At 47.2% G+C, this 18,788-nt stretch overlaps 1 protein-coding gene across 1 annotated transcript; it reads left to right on the top strand.

Annotated features, from left to right (window-relative positions):
* The first annotated feature begins 276 nt into the window (after positions 1 to 276).
* On the top strand, positions 277 to 18,091 carry cnn3a (calponin 3, acidic a). Its single transcript, XM_056364711.1, has 7 exons — positions 277 to 497; positions 14,685 to 14,806; positions 14,989 to 15,055; positions 15,137 to 15,274; positions 15,361 to 15,477; positions 16,917 to 17,063; positions 17,198 to 18,091. Exons 1-7 carry the CDS (start codon positions 441 to 443, stop codon positions 17,537 to 17,539), a joined length of 990 nt encoding a protein of 329 aa, XP_056220686.1. The 5' UTR covers positions 277 to 440; the 3' UTR covers positions 17,540 to 18,091.
* The last annotated feature ends 697 nt before the right edge of the window (positions 18,092 to 18,788 follow it).

Genomic DNA, 18,788 nt, shown 5'->3' with positions numbered 1-18,788 from the left:
AAGAGGAGTAAAGAGTAAAGAGGAGTAAAGAGTAAAGAGGAGTAAAGAGTAAAGAGGAGTAAAGAGTAAAGAGGAGTAAACATTGCAGGAAAGGCAGTAAAGGTTGCTGTAGTCTCTGATCCAGCACCAGAACCTCCATCATCTCTGAGGAGGACCTAACTCTGAACTCCTCTCTGACCAGGAGTGTGACCCGCCCTGAAGAGAGGAGCATCGAGGGGGCGTGGCCACAGACACGGAGGTCGCTCTGATTGGCTGCTGGGGCTGTTTTTCTGCAGCCTGAGTCTCCAGCAGGGTCCGTGCTGCTCTTCACTGTGAACGGTCTCGGATCATCTCCCCGGGTCTGGGTCTGTTCAGGGACCCGAAGCAGCTGCCGATCGACGGGACTTTTCTCCACCAGACTACGAGGATCTAAGTTTGTGTTTACGCGCGAAACCAAGACCATGACTCATTTTAATAAAGGACCCGCGTACGGATTATCAGCTGAAGTCCGCAGCAAAGTAAGTGACTTAAGAGTTAACAAAGAGTTCTCACACACACACACACACACACACACACACACACACAACACACACACACACACACACACACACACACACATACACAGTCCGTTACCTCCCGTTCTTCAGACGAACTTTACCGTCTGCGCTCGGGCTGCACGAGCTCTCCGAAGTTTTCCGAACTTGTTTAGTTGGTGTCCCGAGCTCGGCGGTGTCCGGAGTCCTGAACGAGGCTCCGTGTCTTTAACTTGACTCCAACAAAGGCAGGAGACAGGAATGTGACCCACATCACACTGCGAGGTTTCCCGCTGGATGGAGGCCTGCCCGCAGGACCACATAGAACCAGAACTCTATAGAGTCCAGGACCAGGTCTACAGACCCTCTGCAGATCAGTACCCGGGTCTGAGGTGGACCCAGACTGTCCTCAGAGACTCTGCGTGTTTTCACATGCAGTTCAGCTGGTAGAGACCGAGAGTAATTCACTGATTGAACCTGATACAGCTGCTTTGTCTGTCTCTGTGCCTGTCTGTCTCTGTGCCTGTCTGTCTCTGTGCCTGTTTGTCTCTGTGCCTGTCTGTCTCTGTGCCTGTTTGTCTCTGTGCCTGTCTGTCTCTGTGCCTGTTTGTCTCTGTGCCTGTCTGTCTCTGTGCCTGTCTGTCTGTGCCTGTCTTTCTCTGTGCCCGTCTGTCTCTGTGCCTGTCTGTCCCTGTGCCTGTCTGTCTCTGTGCCTGTTTGTCTCTGTGCCTGTTTGTCTCTGTGCCTGTCTGTCTCTGTGCCTGTCTGTCTCTGTGTCTGTCAGTGTCTCTCTGTTTATCAGTGTCTCTCTCTGCGTCTCAATGTCTCTCTGCGTCTCAGTGTCTGTCTGTGTCTCAGTGTCTCTGTCAGTGTCTCTTCTCGTCTCAATGTCTCTCTGTCTGACTGTCTCTGTCTCAGTGTCTCTCTGTGTCTCTATGTCTCAATGACTCTCTGCGTCCTAGTGTCTCTCTGTGTCTCTGTCAATGTCTCTCTGCATCTCAGTGTCTTTCTGTGTCTCAGTGTCTCTGTCAGTGCCTCTCTGTGTCTCTATCTGTCTCTCTGTCAGTGCCTCTTTGTGTCTGTCTCAGTGTCCCTGTCTGTCTCTGTGTCTGTCACAGTGTCTCAGTCTGTTTCTGTGTCTCTTTGTCTGTCGGTGTCTCTCTGTGTCTCTATGTCTGTCTGTCTCTGTCAGTGTCTCAGTGTCTCTTTGTCTGTCAGTGTCTCTATGTCTGTCTGTCACTGTCAGTGTCTCAGTGTCTCTCTGTTTCTGTCAGTGTCTCTCTGTGTCTCTGTGTCACTCTCTGCGTCTCAGTGTCTCTCTGCATGTCAGTGTTTCTCAGTGTCTTAGTATCTCTCTCTGTGTCTCAGTGTCTCCTTGTCTCCCCGAGTGTCTGTCAGTGTCTCTCTGTGTCTCTGTCAGTGTCTCCTTGTCTCCCCGAGTGTCTGTCAGTGTCTGTCTGTCAGTGACTCTGCGTCTCTCTCTGTCTGTCTCTCAGTGTCTCTCAGTGTCTCTGTGTCAGTCAGTGTCTCTGTGTCTCAGTTTCTCTGTCAGTGTCTCTCAGTGTCTCTGTGTCAGTCAGTGTCTCTGTGTCTCAGTTTCTCTGTCAGTGTCTCTGTGTCTCTGTCAGTGTCTCTCTGTGTCTGTCTGTCTCTGTCAGTGTCTCTCAGTGTCTGTCAGTGCCTCTGTGTCTGTCTCTGTGTCTGTCTGTCTCTGTCAGTGTCTCTCAGTGTCTCTGTATCTGTCAGTGCCTCTCTGTTTCTGTCAGTGTCTCTCAGTGTCTCTGTATCTGTCAGTGTCTCAGTGTCTCTCTGTCAGAGCCTCACTGTGTCTGTCAGTGTCTCTCTGTGTCTCTCTCTGCGTGTCAGTGTCTCTCTGCGTGTCAGTGTCTCTATGTGTCTCAGTGTCTTAGTGTCTCCCTCTGTGTCTCAGTGTATCTGTCTGTCTGTCTCTTTGTCTCTGTCTGAGTGTCTCTCTGCGTCTCAGTCCGTCTTTCTCTATCGCTGTCAGTGTCTCTCTGTGTCTCTGTCAGTGTCTCCTTGTCTCCCTGAGTGTCTGTCAGTGTCTCTGTGTCTCTGTCTGTCTCTCTCTCAGTGTCTCTGTCAGTGTTTCTCTGTCTCTCTCTCTCTCCGTCTCTCAGTGTCAGTCAGTGTCTCTGTGTCTCAGTTTCTCTGTCAGTGTCTCTCTGTGTCTCTGTCTGTCTCTGTCAGTGTCTCTCTGTATCTCAGTGTCTTTGCCAGTGCCTCTCTGTCTCTCTCTGTCTGTCTCTGTCTTTCTCTCAGTGTCTCTGTCATTGCCTCTCTGTCTCTCTGTGTCTGTCTCTGTCAGTGTGTCTCTGTGTCTCAGTGTCTCTCTGTGTCTGTCTTGCCACGTAGCAGTTTGATGACAGGAGCTCAGTGTTCCAGCTGCTCAGGGACAGTCGGTGTAATGAGTGAGAGACAGTGAGGGGGACAGAAGTGTTGGACTGCTACATGTCTGAAGGATGACATCATCGCTGTGCAGGCAAAGCCTCCATCAGGTTCACATCAGCTACATGTCGTCTGGTCTATGAAGAGATATGAAGTGAAGATTATAAGGTGAAACTTTGATGCTTCAGTCATAAAGAACAGTCGGTTCGTCTCTGTGATCCTCTGAACGTGGACGATGTCATTCACAGTTTCAGGACAGAGCGTGAAGCTAACGTGTTGCAGAGTTTCTAGCTGCTGCTGATTCTCCAGTCAGACTTTTACATGTTTAATGTCATTAAAACTGTCACTAACAAAAACAACACAACTGATTATATCCTACAATTATCTACAAATATACAGATAACCCTAACGCAGTCTGAAAAGAGACGACAACAACAACAGCAACAGCAACAACAACAACAACAACAACAACAAGCTACAGGCAGTCAAACAAAGAAAATTAGCTGGAAATGAGAAGAGCTCTGGATTGATTTCATCACTGAACCTTTGATGTAAACAAATTTATATCTGAGTGAAGGTGATTTCAGTTGGTGATGTGTTCACTGTCTTCATGGAGAAAGCTGATCATCCTATTAGATCTATGATGTTAGTTAGCATTCACCACATTAGACTACACAGGACATTAAAGTGATGAGGTTCATGTGAAGGGAACTGAAGAAGACCATAACAGTTTTACATGCTGTCAGTCATTAATCACTGACGTTCACTGTTTTATAACATTAAAACAGCTGATTCTGTTTCACACTGTAGAGTCGATCCAGTACTGACACTAGTATCAGAAATACCTCTGATACTGACTCATGTACTGGATCAGGTATCAGCCAATAAGCGAGCGCTCTGATCTGACTCCATGTTATTTATTAATAAAGTTTTTAGTTTCCCTCTATGATAAAGCAGCAGTTTTCAAATCACTTCTTCTTCTCTGATCTAAAACAGTAGCCTACACCCGAATTACTGTGCAGCCACTGGCAGTTACAGTTTTTGAGCAGAGAAGAAGACGTTACATGTCACAGTGTCCCACCAGTAAAGTCATCATGTGCAGTATGTCAGGCTTTGATATGGGGGGGGGGGGGGGGGGGGGCTCTGTGTCAGGAGCTGGGATTACAGATTATTTATTCATAGATTTATTATTTATGAATCAAAGTCAGATCAGATGATTAAAGATTCTGTGGTGTTTCCTGAGTCATGCAACAATGACATCATCACATCACATCCACACAGGGTCAGTAGTTCACAGCTGTTTATTTTATTTGATGTATTGGTATTGGATTAGTATCAGCTGATACAGGTTCAGGTATCAGAGCGTCTCAACACTGTGTGTGAACTGTGTTCCCTTCATCTGCTGAAGTTCAGTGAAGCCGATTTCTCTGGCCCCTCCCACCCATGACGTCATAGACATGGCTCAGAGGTATGTTTCTACGGTAGCAGCTGCTGTGCTAGTGTCTGACTGTAGCTCCAGTGTTAGTGTTAGCATTAGCCAGCCTGATAACTATCGTCAGACAAACAATATTGTACATGAAGAAGATGAATTCTTCATCATTAGTAGTAAACACACGAGCACGCCGACACCTGTGTCATACAGTACACACTAACACAACAGTAACACACTCCCCACCGACACACACTAGCGCCTCTAGTGGTGGAGCTGTTAGCTGTTAGCTGTTAGCTCTGCTGAGCTCAGGTCCCACACAGTGACTGTCAGGGATAATATGTGTGATTGTAGAGAGTCAGTGTGGTTAAACACATGGTCATAGCACATCAGCTCGCAGCTCTCTGATATTTAACATCAGGACTGGACCAGAGACTCAGACTGGAGCAGACACACATGAGTTTGTGGTTGACCCATTAAAATCTGAAGCATGTGTAAGGTCACTGTGGAAAATATTCCCCCAACAGGAAGTGACTCATCTGAACTTTGAGGAGTGGAGCTGCCATTTTGAGAGGTTGACTCTTTGCTATGTGAACACAGATCAGAGGACGTTGTCTTTGTTTGGTGTAGATAGTGAGGCCACTGTCCTGAGCCTGGACGTCTCTGTCCACAGGATCAAGGTTCATGTTGTGCTGTGACGCTGGTGTCAGTTATATTGAGACATATTTGGTACAAACCACTGCTTCCTCACAGTGGAGTTTCCTTGGCTTTATCTCATTTTACAGTCTCTGCTATAATTCCTACAACTCTTTCTTTGTAAACAGGTGGTTTATTTAACCAATCAGCTTCCAAACACTGTCTGTCAAAGTCACTGAGGATCAGTATCAGTCGGATCAGTTTCAGCTGAAATCAACCTGATCACATGTCAGAAGTGTGGGGATCGAAACCCAGATCCAAGACGCCAAGAACCAAGTACCTGAAAAAACGATTTAATTTTGGTTCTGCTTATCGTCTCCTACACATCTACAGGGACGTACATATCTGCCGGGACCTGTGCTGTTATTTTCTTCTTAAAATGCCTCAATTCAACAGTTTAATCTCTTTACATTTGCTTGTCGTGACAGAAAATCACCTGTGGACCAGGTGTGTGTGTTCACAGTGTGTGACGTCCCTCACTAGTAAAATACAGGACAAACAAAGATGCATGTGTTTGTCACCAGACACTAAAGTAAGACAGCAGTTAATGAAATGAACTGCTCTACACTGATCTGTATGTTCTATATTTTAATGCACGTCTGTAAATGTTTTATTGTAAATACTCTTTACTTTGTGAATGTTTGATTAACGTTTAAAAGGATTTTAGTTTTTTAAACATCTGATCTCTTTAACCATTTTGGAAAAGAAATAGAGTATCAATAAGAACCTCAATCAATAATCAGAGTCAGAATTGATAAATTCAAACGATACCCCACCCTACATTGATCCTTTCTTTACTCTGCTGTGTTTGTCCACTAAGCCTGCTGCTGTTGCTAAGCAGCTGTCAGCTGTGGGGGCGGGGCTCTGCAATACAGCATGTCACTGCGTAACATTATCATCAACATTATTATTATGATTATCATTAACAGTAACATCTGTGATCTGAATGAAACGTGTCGTCAGGTTCGGCAGTCTGCACTCGACCAAAGAGGCTCCATTCCTCTGTCCAATCAGAGAGGACTGAGGTGATTAACTGATCACATCAGGTTCAGGAGTCACCCAGTTTATCAATATCAAATCAATAATCTAAGATGATTATATTGGTAGTATTGAAACAGACCCTCAGCACTCAGATCAAGCAGCTTGTGTAAAATCCGATGTTCAGCTTCTGCTGCTGTAGGTTTTACTGTGAACACTCAGTGGTCAGTTTATTAGGAACACAGTCCAGTGATAACTCCTCCTCTAACGTTCAATTGTATTGGAGAGGAGACACTGAATCTCAGAACATCGTCTCTGCACCACAGCAGATGAAGGTGAAACTGCTCATTAGGATTTTAATTATGTACTAAAGACTGTGACGTTAACGAGGTTCGCATTCTGTAACTCGTTAAGTAACTGTTACTCCATGTAACTAAACTGGAACATCTACATCTTTACATTCATTACTATGATTACGTTTCATGATGATTGATAAACACTCCTGGTGAAGTTCATGTGATGTGATAGAAAGCTCCAGTTTGTTTAAATCTGTTTTCTGTGGTTTCCACAGATGAGACTGAAGCTCAGTGTGTTGATGAGAGAACTGGGCAGTGTCTCTGATTGGACGGTTTGAGGTGTGAAACTGATCTCAGATCAGCCTCAGTGTGTTCAGTGATGTCTCCTGTCGTCTGTCACTCTCAGAGTCCTCTAGCTGGTTGAGTTTTGTCCTTTGTCCTGTGATGTGTCCACAGTGAAGTGTGAGGACCAAATTCTACTGGACCGGTCCTGTGTGTCCACTGTAGACCTCTGGTAACCCCTCCATACACAGAACCACAGATGCTCAGACCTTCAACAGAATCCTCTGAGATTCACTTTGAGTTTTCAGGTTCAACAATAATGTGAATGTGCAGAGTCCTGCCCCCTCCTCAGTCTGAGCTCAGTTCAGTAACTGCAGCTCTGAACAAAAGGAGGACAGGCAGGGGCCCATCTGTGCTCCATTGCATAATGTGTGATCAGTAGTCCAGCTCCTCTCTGAGCTACAGACTCCACATTCCTCACATTCTTCAGCTCCAAGCCCCCGACGAGGACCAGCTCTGAAGCTCACTGTGCTCAGGGAGCATCACAGCGTCTCTCAGGCTGATAACACACGTGTGTCAGCTGCAGCTCCAGCTTCATAGTAACAAGACCAGGTCAGAACCAGGTCTACGTCTGGACCACTAAGATCCTGGTTTTATAAAATCATATCAGTTAAAGACTGAGCTGAGATCTCAGCTGGATTCACTGTAACACAATCAGAGAGAGAGTCAGAGGCTCAGTCAGAACAGAGAGGTGAGTCTGTGGAGGGAAATCCAACACTGGAGACTCACTGAGGTTTGACACCAGGCGCTGTGTAAACAGAATCTGAAAAATCAGTAAATCAGGTGACCGAGGGGCCAAGATGGCTGCACTGCTCCCGCCAAGTCTGTCTGAGAGAGCAAGAACCAATCAGGAAACTCCAACACTCCAGTGTCAGGCTGCGTCCACACTGGTTTTAAGATATGATCTCCATCCACGTTAACACACCTGAAAACACACATCACATGACCATTCACTACACTGAGCATGTGCAAGCCGGTTGTAAACAGGAAGTAGATTGTCTCCTCTGCAGTTGTAGCATTCAAACAGAGAATGTAAGTGAACAACAGCTGCAAAGACAACAAGGTCAGTGACACTGTCATTCATCATCATGTTGTATTCACCACTGGTAGTCCAGGCTGATGACAGCCAATCAGGAGAGGCCGTGGCTGTGACCTCATCGTTCACAAAGCTCTTAGTTTCTGTCCAGATGATGACACATCCCCAGAGTTTTCAAAATAAAACACAACCCCAGAGTTTTCAAAATAAAACACAACCCCAGTGTACAGGTGTGTTTGTGTAGAGGAACATGGCTCTCCCTCTGCTCTGGAGGTATGTAGCCCATCCAGCTCAGTCAGGCTGAGACGCTGTTGTTACGTCATGCTTCAGTGAAACAGGATGTGAATTGTGAGACTGAACCTTAACCAGGAAGATGCTTGGTGGAGATGTTCTGTGCTGGTTAGCCTTTAGCCTCCATGCTTCACCTGCAGGTGGCGTGCTCCTCTGGTGGTCCATGGTGATGTCACCTCACAGGGTGCTGTTGTGATATCTGACAGGAGCTGAAGTCGTTCTGTTTGAACCACCAGGAGGTTTATCAACTGCTCTCTGTAGCAGCAGACAGTCTGAGAATGTGACATGGAGAAGGGAAAGAAAAGTTGATGCTTCTCTGTCAAACATTTTTATTCCTCCACGTTGGCGTCAGTCAGAGCAGCCATTTTGCTTTCAGGTCGTCTGTTTCATTCTCGTGGACAATATATCTCCGTAACACCTCAACTGAACTTCTTCAAATTTGGCACAAACATTCACTTGGACTCAAGGATGAACCGATTAGATTTTGGTGATCCAAGGTAAAACGTTGAGGTCACAGTGACCTCATGAAACATAATTTCTGCCTTATGAACTTGATAAGTGTGTCTCAGTCAGTGACAGTATGAGCGTGTGTCAGGCCCCCGATGGCTCCTTATGCTTCTGAAGGCTCCCGATGGCTCCTGATGCTCCTGATGCTCCTGAAGGCTCCTGAAGGCCCCTGATGGCTCCTTATGCTTCTGAAGGCTCCCGATGGCTCCTGATGCTCCTGAAGGCTCCCGATGGCTCCTGATGCTCCTGATGCTCCTGAAGGCTCCTGAAGGCCCCTGATGGCTCCTTATGCTCCTGAAGGCTCTTGAAGACCCCTGATGGCTCCTGGTACTCCTGATGCTCCTGAAGGCCCCTGGTGGCTCCTGAAGGCCCCTGATGGCTCCTGGTACTCCTGATGCTCCTGAAGGCCCCTGGTGGCTCCTGAAGGCCCCTGATGGCTCCTGGTACTCCTGATGGCTCCTGAAGGCCCCTGATGGCTCCTGGTACTCCTGATGGCTCCTGAAGGCCCCTCTTATTGACACATTTTGCACTGACAACTCTAAACTGCCTTAAACCTCCATAAATACTCGACACAGTTCACTGCTCCACCCCCTGAGGAGACTGATTGCCTGTGAGACATTCAGGGGACACCTGGAAATTGTATCTTGTTAACAAACCAAACAGTCAGTTGTAGTGAGTAAATGAACAATTGCCGTCTCTTGTCGTCATAGCGCTGACAGCTGCTATGAAACACATGCCTGCAGTTCATCTGGTGCTAAATTAGTTAGCCACAAAGCTAGCTGATGCGATTTCTTACCAGTGGCAGACAGTTACTGAGTTACTAACACATCATTATTTTCATTCTGTCTGGATAATGTATCAGTACAGTTACAGTCAGTGGATTAGGTCCAGCTGTAAATCTCTTCTTCTATCCTGAAAGGTTGGTTGTTGTCGTCGTTTCTCTCCACAGTGTGTGTGTGTTGAGTGGTTATAGATTAATGAGGCCTGTCTGTTTGCTCACCTTGGTTCAGTGTGTGTGTGACACGAGCCAATCAGCTTCACCAACTCCTCTGAAACTACCCCTGACAGAATCTACCCCTGACAGAATCTACCCCTGACTGAAACTACCCCTGACAGAATCAACCCCTGACAGAATCTACGCCTGACAGAATCAACCCCTGACAGAATCTACCCCTGACTGAAACTACCCCTGACAGAATCTACCCGACAGAATCAACCCCTGACAGAATCAACCCCTGACAGAATCTACCCGACAGAATCAACCCCTGACAGAATCTACGCCTGACTGAAACTACCCCTGGTTGTTCACTGTGCTGGGCAGTAGCACTAACTCCACTAACCTATTTTCCAAATGTGTGCAGTTTTGTGCTGTCATCAGGAAATGCCTCTGGGTACAGAGATGAAGTGGGGGGGTGGGGTTGGGGGGGTTGTCTGGTTTCCAATGGTAACCTTCCAGATTTCCCTCCGAGCTCAGTTTAATGGCTCCATCAAGAGAAGTAGATCCTGTTTCAGTGGCTCAGTTCTTGGCAGAGCTGTTGCAAAGGAGAGAAAAATGTCTTCCCTCTAATCATCCAGGCTCTGTAAGCTCACACACACACACACACACACACACACACACACACACACACACACACACACACACAGACAGACAGACAGACACTCACACACACACAGACAGACAGACACTCACACACACACACACACACACAGACAGACAGACACTCACACACACACACACACACAGACACAACATCCTCTTTAACAGGGGGGTGTGAGGAGGAGGAGGGGGGGTCATGGAGGAGGTAGTTAGTAGTTATTTATAGTTTAGTTTGACATGGGTTAGTTATGGATTAGTTAGCTATAATTTAGTTAGTCATCATTTAGTTTGTTATAGTTAAGTTAGATATGGGTTAGTTAGTTATAGTTTAGGGTTAGGGTTAGTTAGATATAGTTTAGTTGATTAGAGCTGAGTCAGTAAATCAGATGATCAATCACCAAAATAAAAAAAGATAATTAATGAATCGAGTCATTTTGCAAGTAAAAATACCAAAGGAAACTAAATGTGTTTGGTTTTTGGACATTTTATCACAGTCTAAGTGATTAACTGAGACAGTAATCACAACACTAATAATAAATTAAATAATTGTTGTTTGTAGAGCTAGTTTTGATCCAAAAGGTGTTAACCACAGTAAAAGTGTGATCTGGTAAAATGCATCCGTGCAGAGCAATGTTCTTCCTCCATGTGAAATACACTGACATGTTTTTCTATTCATCTTAAACCTCATCATGTGTTCACTTCAGGAACCCTGGGATCTGTCAGTGCTGCTTGTTTCTGTTTGAAAGGACTTTCTATTCTCTCTGTTACCACAAACACTTTGGATTTTATAGTTTCATACGTGGGCTGCACACACACACACACACACATTGTGGGGCAATGTGTGTGTGTGTGTGTGTGTGTGTGTGTGTGTGTGTGTGTGTGTGTATGTGTGTGTGCTCTGACACATGTTGTTTGAAGATGTTCAGTCTGTTAGAGTCACAGTTTAGCTGCATGGACAGACTGTGGTGCAGTGATCTGCTGTTGTCATGGTAACAAATCCAGGTCCAGGTGCTGGTCCAGCAGCTGGTTTACACATCTGATGCTAGTGTTAGCGTCACTGTCACACTAATACGTTCTAATAACAAAGACTTACTAACAACCAGGGGAGGAATTTCACAGCCACCGCTGTGACCCCCCCCCCCTGGTCACGATGCCCAGAGAGAAATTGTACGCCCCTCTACTCCTGTAACAATGTTCTGTCTCTAACTTACAGCAGATCTCACTCAGAGATCAGGGTTTTTCCTGCATAGAAAATCGGGGGGTGGCCGCCTCCCGACAAAATTCAAGAAGACCTACTTATTTTCTCGGTACTCGGTGGATTTGACATTTGTAACTGCAATTGCAGCTGTATGCTACTACAGCAATGTAGTTAGGTCTCAGGTCTCAGGTCTCTAGTCTAGTCTCTGGTCTCTGGTCTGGTCTCAGGTCTTTGGTCTGGTCTCAGGTCTCTGGTCTGGTCTCTAGTCTCTGGTTTCTGGTCTCTGATTTGGTCTCTGCTCTGGTCTCAGGTCTCTGGTCTCAGGTGTCTGGTCTCAGGTCTCTGGTCTTAGGTCTCAGGTCTCTGGTCTTAGGTCTCAGGTGTCTGGTCTCTGGCCTCTGGTCTTTGGTCTCAGGTGTCTGGTCTCAGGTCTCTGGTCTTTGGTCTCAGGTCTCAGGTCTCTGGTTTCAGGTCTCTGGTCTCTGGTCTGGTCTCTGGTCTAGTCTCTGGTCTGGTCTCGTCTCTGGTCTGGTCTCTGGTTTCTGGTCTCAGGTGTCAGGTGTCAGGTCTCTGGTCTCAGGTCTGGTCTCTGGTCTGGTCTCTGGTCTGGTCTCAGGTCTCTGATCTGGTCTCAGGTCTCTGATCTGGTCTCAGGTGTCTGGTCTCTGGTCTGATCTCTGGTCTCTGGTCCCAGGTCTCTGGTCTGGTCTCTGGTCTCAGGTCTAGTCTCTGGTCTGGTCTCTGGTCTCTGGTCTCAGGTCTCTGGTCTCTTGTCTCAGGTCTCTGGCCTCTGGTCTGGTCTCTGGTTTCTGGTCTCTGGTCTTGTCTCTGGTCTCAGGTGTCTGGTCTCAGGTGTCTGGTCTCAGGTGTCTGGTATAGTCTCTGGTCTCTGATCTGGTCTCAGGTGTCTGGTTTCTGGTCTCTGGTCTCAGGTGTCTGGTCTCAGGTCTCTTGTCTCAGGTCGCAGGTCTCAGGTGTCTGGTCTGGTCTCTGGTCTAGTCTCAGGTCTCAGGTCTCTGGTTTCTGGTCTCTGATCTGTTCTCAGGTGCCTGGTTTCTGGTCTCTGGTCTGGTCTCAGGTATCTGGTTTCTGGTCTGGTCTCAGGTGTCTGGTTTCTGGTCTGGTCTCAGGTGTCTGATCTCTGGTCTCTGGTCTCCGGTCTCTGGTCTGATCTCAGGTCTCTGGTCTCAGGTCTAGTCTCTGGTGTCTGGTCTGATCTCTGGTCTCCGGTCTCAGGTGTCTGGTCTCTGGTCTCAGGTCTCTGGTTTCTGGTCTCTGGTCTGGTCTCTGGTCTGGTCTCTGATCTGGTCTCAAGTGTCTGGTCTCTGGTCTCAGGTCTCTGGTCTCCGGTCTCCAGTCTCTGGTCTCCGATCTCTGATCTGGTCTCTGGTCTCAGGTCTCTAGTCTAGTCTCTGGTCTCTGATCTGGTCTCAGGTCTCTGGCCTCTGGTCCTTGGTTTCTGGTCTCTGGATTCTGGTCTCTGGTCCCTGATCTGGTCTCTGGTCTAGTCTAATGGCTCTGGTCTCTAGTCTAGTCTAATGGCTCTGGTCTCTGGTTTCCGGTCTCTGATCTGTTCTCAGGTGTCTGGTTTCTGGTCTGGTCTCAGGTGTCTGGTTTCTGGTCTGGTCTCAGGTCTCAGGTGTCTGATCTCTGGTCTCTGGTCTGATCTCTGGTCTCAGGTCTCTAGTCTAGTCTCTGGTGTCTGTTGTCTGGTCTCTGGTCTGATCTCTGGTCTCTGGTCTCAGGTGTCTGGTCTCAGGTCTCTGGTTTCTGGTCTCTGGTCACTGGTCTGGTCTCTGGTCTCTGGTCTAGTCTCTGGTCTCTGATCTGGTCTCAAGTGTCTGGTCTCTGGTCTCCAGTCTCTGGTCACTGGTCTGGTCTCTGGTCTCAGGTCTCTAGTCTAGTCTCTGGTCTCTGATCTGGTCTCAGGTCTCTGGTCTGATCTGAGGTCTCTGGTCTCAGGTCTCTGGTCTAGTCTCAAGTGTCTGGTCTCTGGTATCAGGTCTCTGGTCTCAGGTCTCTGGTCTCTGGTCTCCGATCTCTGATCTGGTCTCTGGTCTCAGGTCTCCAGTCTCTGGTCTCCGATCTCTGATCTGGTCTCTGGTCTCAGGTCTCTAGTCTAGTCTCTGATCTGGTCTCAGGTCTCTGGACTCAGGTCTCTGGTCTGATCTGAGGTCTCTGGTCTCTGGTCTCAGGTCTCTGGTCTAGTCTCAAGTGTCTGGTCTCTGGTATCAGGTCTCTAGTCTAGTCTCTGATCTGGTCTCAGGTCTCTGGTCTCAGGTCTCTAGTCTAGTCTCTGATCTGGTCTCAGGTCTCTGGTCTCTGGTCTCTGGTCTGATCTGAGGTCTCTGGTCTCAGGTCTCTGGTCTCTGGTCTAGTCTCAAGTGTCTGGTCTCTGGTATCAGGTCTCTGGTCTCAGGTCTCTAGTCTCAAGTGTCTGGTCTCTGGTATCAGGTCTCTGGTCTCAGGTCTCTGGTCTCTGGTCTCCGGTCTCCAGTCTCTGGTCTCCGATCTCTGATCTGGTCTCTGGTCTCAGGTCTCCAGTCTCTGGTCTCCGATCTCTGATCTGGTCTCTGGTCTCTGGTCTCAGGTCTCAGGTCTCTAGTCTAGTCTCTGGTCTCTGATCTGGTCTCAGGTCTCTGGTCTCAGGTCTCTGGTCTGATCTGAGGTCTCTGGTCTCAGGTCTCTGGTCTCTGGTCTAGTCTCAAGTGTCTGGTCTCTGGTATCAGGTCTCTGGTCTCAGGTCTCTAGTCTCAAGTGTCTGGTCTCTGGTATCAGGTCTCTGGTCTCAGGTCTCTGGTCTCTGGTCTCCGGTCTCCAGTCTCTGGTCTCCGATCTCTGATCTGGTCTCTGGTCTCAGGTCTCCAGTCTCTGGTCTCCGATCTCTGATCTGGTCTCTGGTCTCTGGTCTCAGGTCTCTAGTCTAGTCTCTGGTCTCTGATCTGGTCTCAGGTCTCTGGTCTCAGGTCTCTGGTCTGATCTGAGGTCTCTGGTCTCAGGTCTCTGGTCTAGTCTCAAGTGTCTGGTCTCTGGTATCAGGTCTCTGGTCTCAGGTCTCTGGTCTCAGGTGTCTGGTCTCAGGTCTCTGGTCTCCGGTCTCCAGTCTCTGGTCTCCGATCTCTGATCTGGTCTCAGGTCTCTGGTCTCAGGTCTCAGGTCTCTAGTCTGGTCTCTAGTCTAGTCTCTGGTCTGGTCTCAGGTCTCTGGTCTAGTCTCTGGTTCCGTCCCTCTGGCCATCATCAGTTAATTAGATGAGTATCAACTGAAAGTGAACTGGAGCAGTTTTGATGGATCAACTGATTTCCTGATGAGAAAAGTAACAGCTGCACAGCTTGTACTGATCACTGATATTTGATATTTGATATTGATATTTAATGATGATGCTGTATGTGTCAGATTGCGCAGAAGTACGACCCTCAAAAGGAGGAGGAGCTTCGCTTCTGGATCGAGGAGGTCACAGGCATGTCGATAGGAGAGAACTTCCAGAAAGGTCTGAAGGACGGAGTCATCCTTTGCGAGTAAGTGTGTGTGTCTGTGTGTGTGTCTGTCTCAGTCTGAGTGTGTGTATAAGTGTATCTCTCAGTGTGTGTGTGTGTGTGTGTGTGTCTCAGTCTGAGTGTGTGTGTGTTTGTGTCTCTCTCTCTGTGTCTGTCTCAGTCTGTGTGAGTGTCTCTAACCCTGGTTGTGTCCCTCTTCTCAGACTGATCAATAAGCTTCAGCCTGGTTCAGTGAAGAAAATCAACCTGTCACAGTTGAACTGGCACAAGGTAAGACATCACCTGTCACTAGAGGTCAGAGGTCAGACCCTGATGAACTGGACCTGACTCCCCCCCTTTGTGTCTCTGCAGTTAGAAAACCTGGGGAACTTCATCAAAGCGATCCTAACCTATGGCCTGAAGCCCAACGACATCTTCGAGGCCAACGACCTGTTTGAGAACGGGAACATGACCCAGGTCCAGACCACGCTGCTCGCTCTGGCCAGCATGGTAAGTGAACGCAGCACAGAGGGTCCAAACTTGCTTCAGGTCAGACTCATACCCCCTGCTGACATGAACTATGTGGTCTCTGTCAGGCCAAGACCAAAGGGATGGACACCAAGATCGACATCGGGGTGAAGTACGCAGACAAACAGGCGCGACACTTTGACGACGAGAAGATCAAGGCTGGGCAGTGTGTCATTGGACTGCAGGTAACCAAGACCTGGTCCTGCAAGACCTGGTCCTGCAGATAACTAAGACCTGGTCCTGCAGGTAACCGAGACCTGGTTGTTCAGGTATTTTCCTCAGAGAGTTTATTTCTCCTGCAGTGAAACACTCATGGGACTCTCCATTACAGGCTAGGCTAGGCTAGGCTAGGCTAGGCTAGGCTAATACTTGGCTCTGTGAAGCAGGACCCAGTCTTTTCCGTGACAGAATCAGGTTTAGAGTCCAGCACAAACGGTTCCAGGTGTATAACAGTGCAGCTGTAAAGGCTAGTATACTGGACCAATCAGTGATGAGCACTGTTCCTGAACTCTCAGAGCCCCTCTTCCAGGGAGTTTTTTGGGGGTGGGCTAAAGTTACTGTGGTGGAAACACCTGAAACTAAAATGTCAGCTGTTTTAGTTTAAAGAAGTTGTGTTGGCGCTGATGACAGTCCTATCATTGTCCTATCATTGTCCTATTGTTGTCCTGTAATTGTCCTATTGTTGTCCTATCATTGTCCTATTGTTGTCCTGTAATTGTCCTATTGTTGTCCTATCATTGTCCTATTGTTGTCCTGTAATTGTCCTATTGTTGTCCTATCATTGTCCTATTATTGTCCTATTGTTGTCCTGTAATTGTCCTATTGTTGTCCTATTATTGTCCTATTGTTGTCCTGTAATTGTCCTATTGTTGTCCTATCATTGTCCTATTATTGTCCTATTGTTGTCCTGTAATTGTCCTATTGTTGTCCTATCATTGTCCTATTGTTGTCCCATTGTTCTCCTATTGTTGTCCTATTGTCGTCCTATCATTGTCCTATCATTGTCCTATTGTTGTCCCATTGTTGTCCTATTGTCGTCCTATCATTGTCCTATTGTTGTCCTGTCATTGTCCTATTGTTGTCCCATTGTTGTCCTATTGTTGTCCTATCATTGTCCTGTAATTGTCTTGTCAATGTCCTATTGTTGTCCTATCATTGTCCTGTCATTGTCCTATCGTTGTCCTATCATTGTCTTGTCGTTGTCCTGTTATTGTCCTATCGTCGTCCTATCATTGTCCTATTGTTGTCCTGTCATTGTCCTATTATTGTCTTGTTTTTGTCCTGTAATTGTCCTGTCTTTGTCCTATTGTTGTCCTGTCACTGTCTTATCGTTATCCTATCATTGTCCTGTCATTGTCCTATTGTTGTCCTGTCATTGTCTTGTTGTTGTCCTATCATTGTCCTATTGTTGTCCTGTAATTGTCCTTTCATTGTCCTATCGTTGTCCTATCATTGTCTTGTTGTTGTCCTATCGTTGTCCTGTAATTGTCTTGTCAATGTCCTATTGTTGTCCTATCATTGTCCTGTAATTGTCCTGTCAATGTCCTATCGTTGTCCTATCATTGTCTTGTTGTTGTCCTATCATTGTCCTATCGTTGTCCTGTCTTTGTCCCTCTGTCCTCAGATGGGGACCAACAAGTGTGCGAGTCAGGCTGGGATGACAGCATATGGAACCAGGAGACATCTGTATGATCCAAAGACCCAGACGGACAAACCGTATGACCAGACCACCATCAGCTTGCAGATGGGAACCAACAAAGGAGCCAGTCAGGTCAGACCCTGATCCATGTGAATGATGTTATGAACCATGTACAAGAATTGGTCCAATCAGATCATCTCATCCAGCACCAGCTTAGCATCTGTTGTAAACTCTGCTGGTCTTGGTCTGGTCCTGGTCTCCTGCAGGCCGGCATGTCAGCTCCTGGTACCCGCAGAGACATCTTTGACCAGAAGGTGGCGCTGCAGCCGCTGGACAACTCCACCATCTCCCTGCAGATGGGCACCAACAAGGTGGCGTCCCAGAGGGGCATGAGTGTGTACGGTCTGGGCCGACAGGTGTACGACCCCAAGTACTGCGCCCCCCCGACGGAGCCGGTCATCCACACCAACGGCAGCCAGGGCACTGGCACCAACGGGTCCGAGATCAGCGACAGTGACTATCAGGCCGAGTTCCAGGAGGACGAGTACCACGGCGGTTACCATGACAACTACAGCTCCCACTACACCGAGCAGGGCATTGACTATTAGCGGCGAGGTCCGCCTCCAGAGAAGTATTAACGTGTATTCTACACAACAGAGCAAGTCTTTTGCCTCCCTCACTAGTCTTTACTCTCCTGAAGCATAAATAAAGCGTCTCCTTCTTTGACCCAAGCGGCGGCGGGTGGGAGGAGTTACAGTAGTGTAGTTCTTACAGCTGTCTCACTGATGGAGCACTGACGTAGTGATTACTGTGTTCAGGTGAAGCTGTTGCCTTCCTCTGTTTTTATTCATGGACTGAGACGTCACTGATCATGTGATGTCCTCATCAATAGGCTGCCCCCCCCCGTTTGTATTCACACACCAGCCACTGACTCCTCATGTTTCACCACATTTACTCTGTAGAGTTTATAATGATGAATCCTGAAGCTCCGTCTGTCCCCCTCCACCTGTCATCACATGACCTGTCCCCCTCCACCTGTCATCACATGACCTGTCTTCATATCATTCCCAAACTGTATTTATTGGGATGACTCTTGTTACAAACTGTTATATGGTTCATAAAGAAAATGGTATGTTATAAATAAAACATTAAATCCTTCAGTTCTGGCTGAAAACTGTTGTTCCAAATGTTTCAGACTCAGTCAGAGGAGGTGCTGCCTTCACTGTCTCCACAGTGTTAACATCTGACAACATCACACTGACAACATGGAGGAGGAAACATGCCTCTGGTTAATTAGCAGCAACACTCTCTAGATCAGGGGTCCCCAAACTTTTTCCTGTGAGGGCCACATAACTTTTCCCTTCTCTGATGGGGGGCCGGGTTCAGTTTGTAACAGAAAAAGTGTGACGATCGCAGGGGTGCCTAAACGTAAAGATTTATTGTTTTCCAGAAAGCCACACATAACCAAATAACCCTTTCCAGGTTCTTCACAGAAAAAAAAGTCAGGAAATAAATAACAACACTATTAATGAAATAAATAATAATGGTTCAGGGGGCCGGGCCAAATGTGGGGGCGGGCCGTATCCGGCCCGCGGGCCTTAGTTTGGGGACCACTGCTCTAGATCATATGTATCCGACTCAATTCAGACAAGGTGGAATGTAAATATAAATATACATGTAGATATAAATATAAATGTAGATATAAATATAGATATTAGGGCTGTCCCAAACGATTATTCTTTAAACGATTAATCTAACGATTATTTTTTCGATTATTCGACTAATCTAACGATTTTTTTTTTTTATTAACCTAACAGTAATTTTATTGCAGTTAAGTTTTGCTGCCATCTTGACTCG

The sequence above is a fragment of the Seriola aureovittata genome, chromosome 20, assembly GCF_021018895.1.
Source record: "Seriola aureovittata isolate HTS-2021-v1 ecotype China chromosome 20, ASM2101889v1, whole genome shotgun sequence".
In the NCBI taxonomy this organism is placed as follows: Eukaryota; Metazoa; Chordata; class Actinopteri; order Carangiformes; family Carangidae; genus Seriola; species Seriola aureovittata.
Note: the sequence above shows the minus strand (reverse complement) of the source record. Positions and strands in the feature narration are given on the sequence as shown.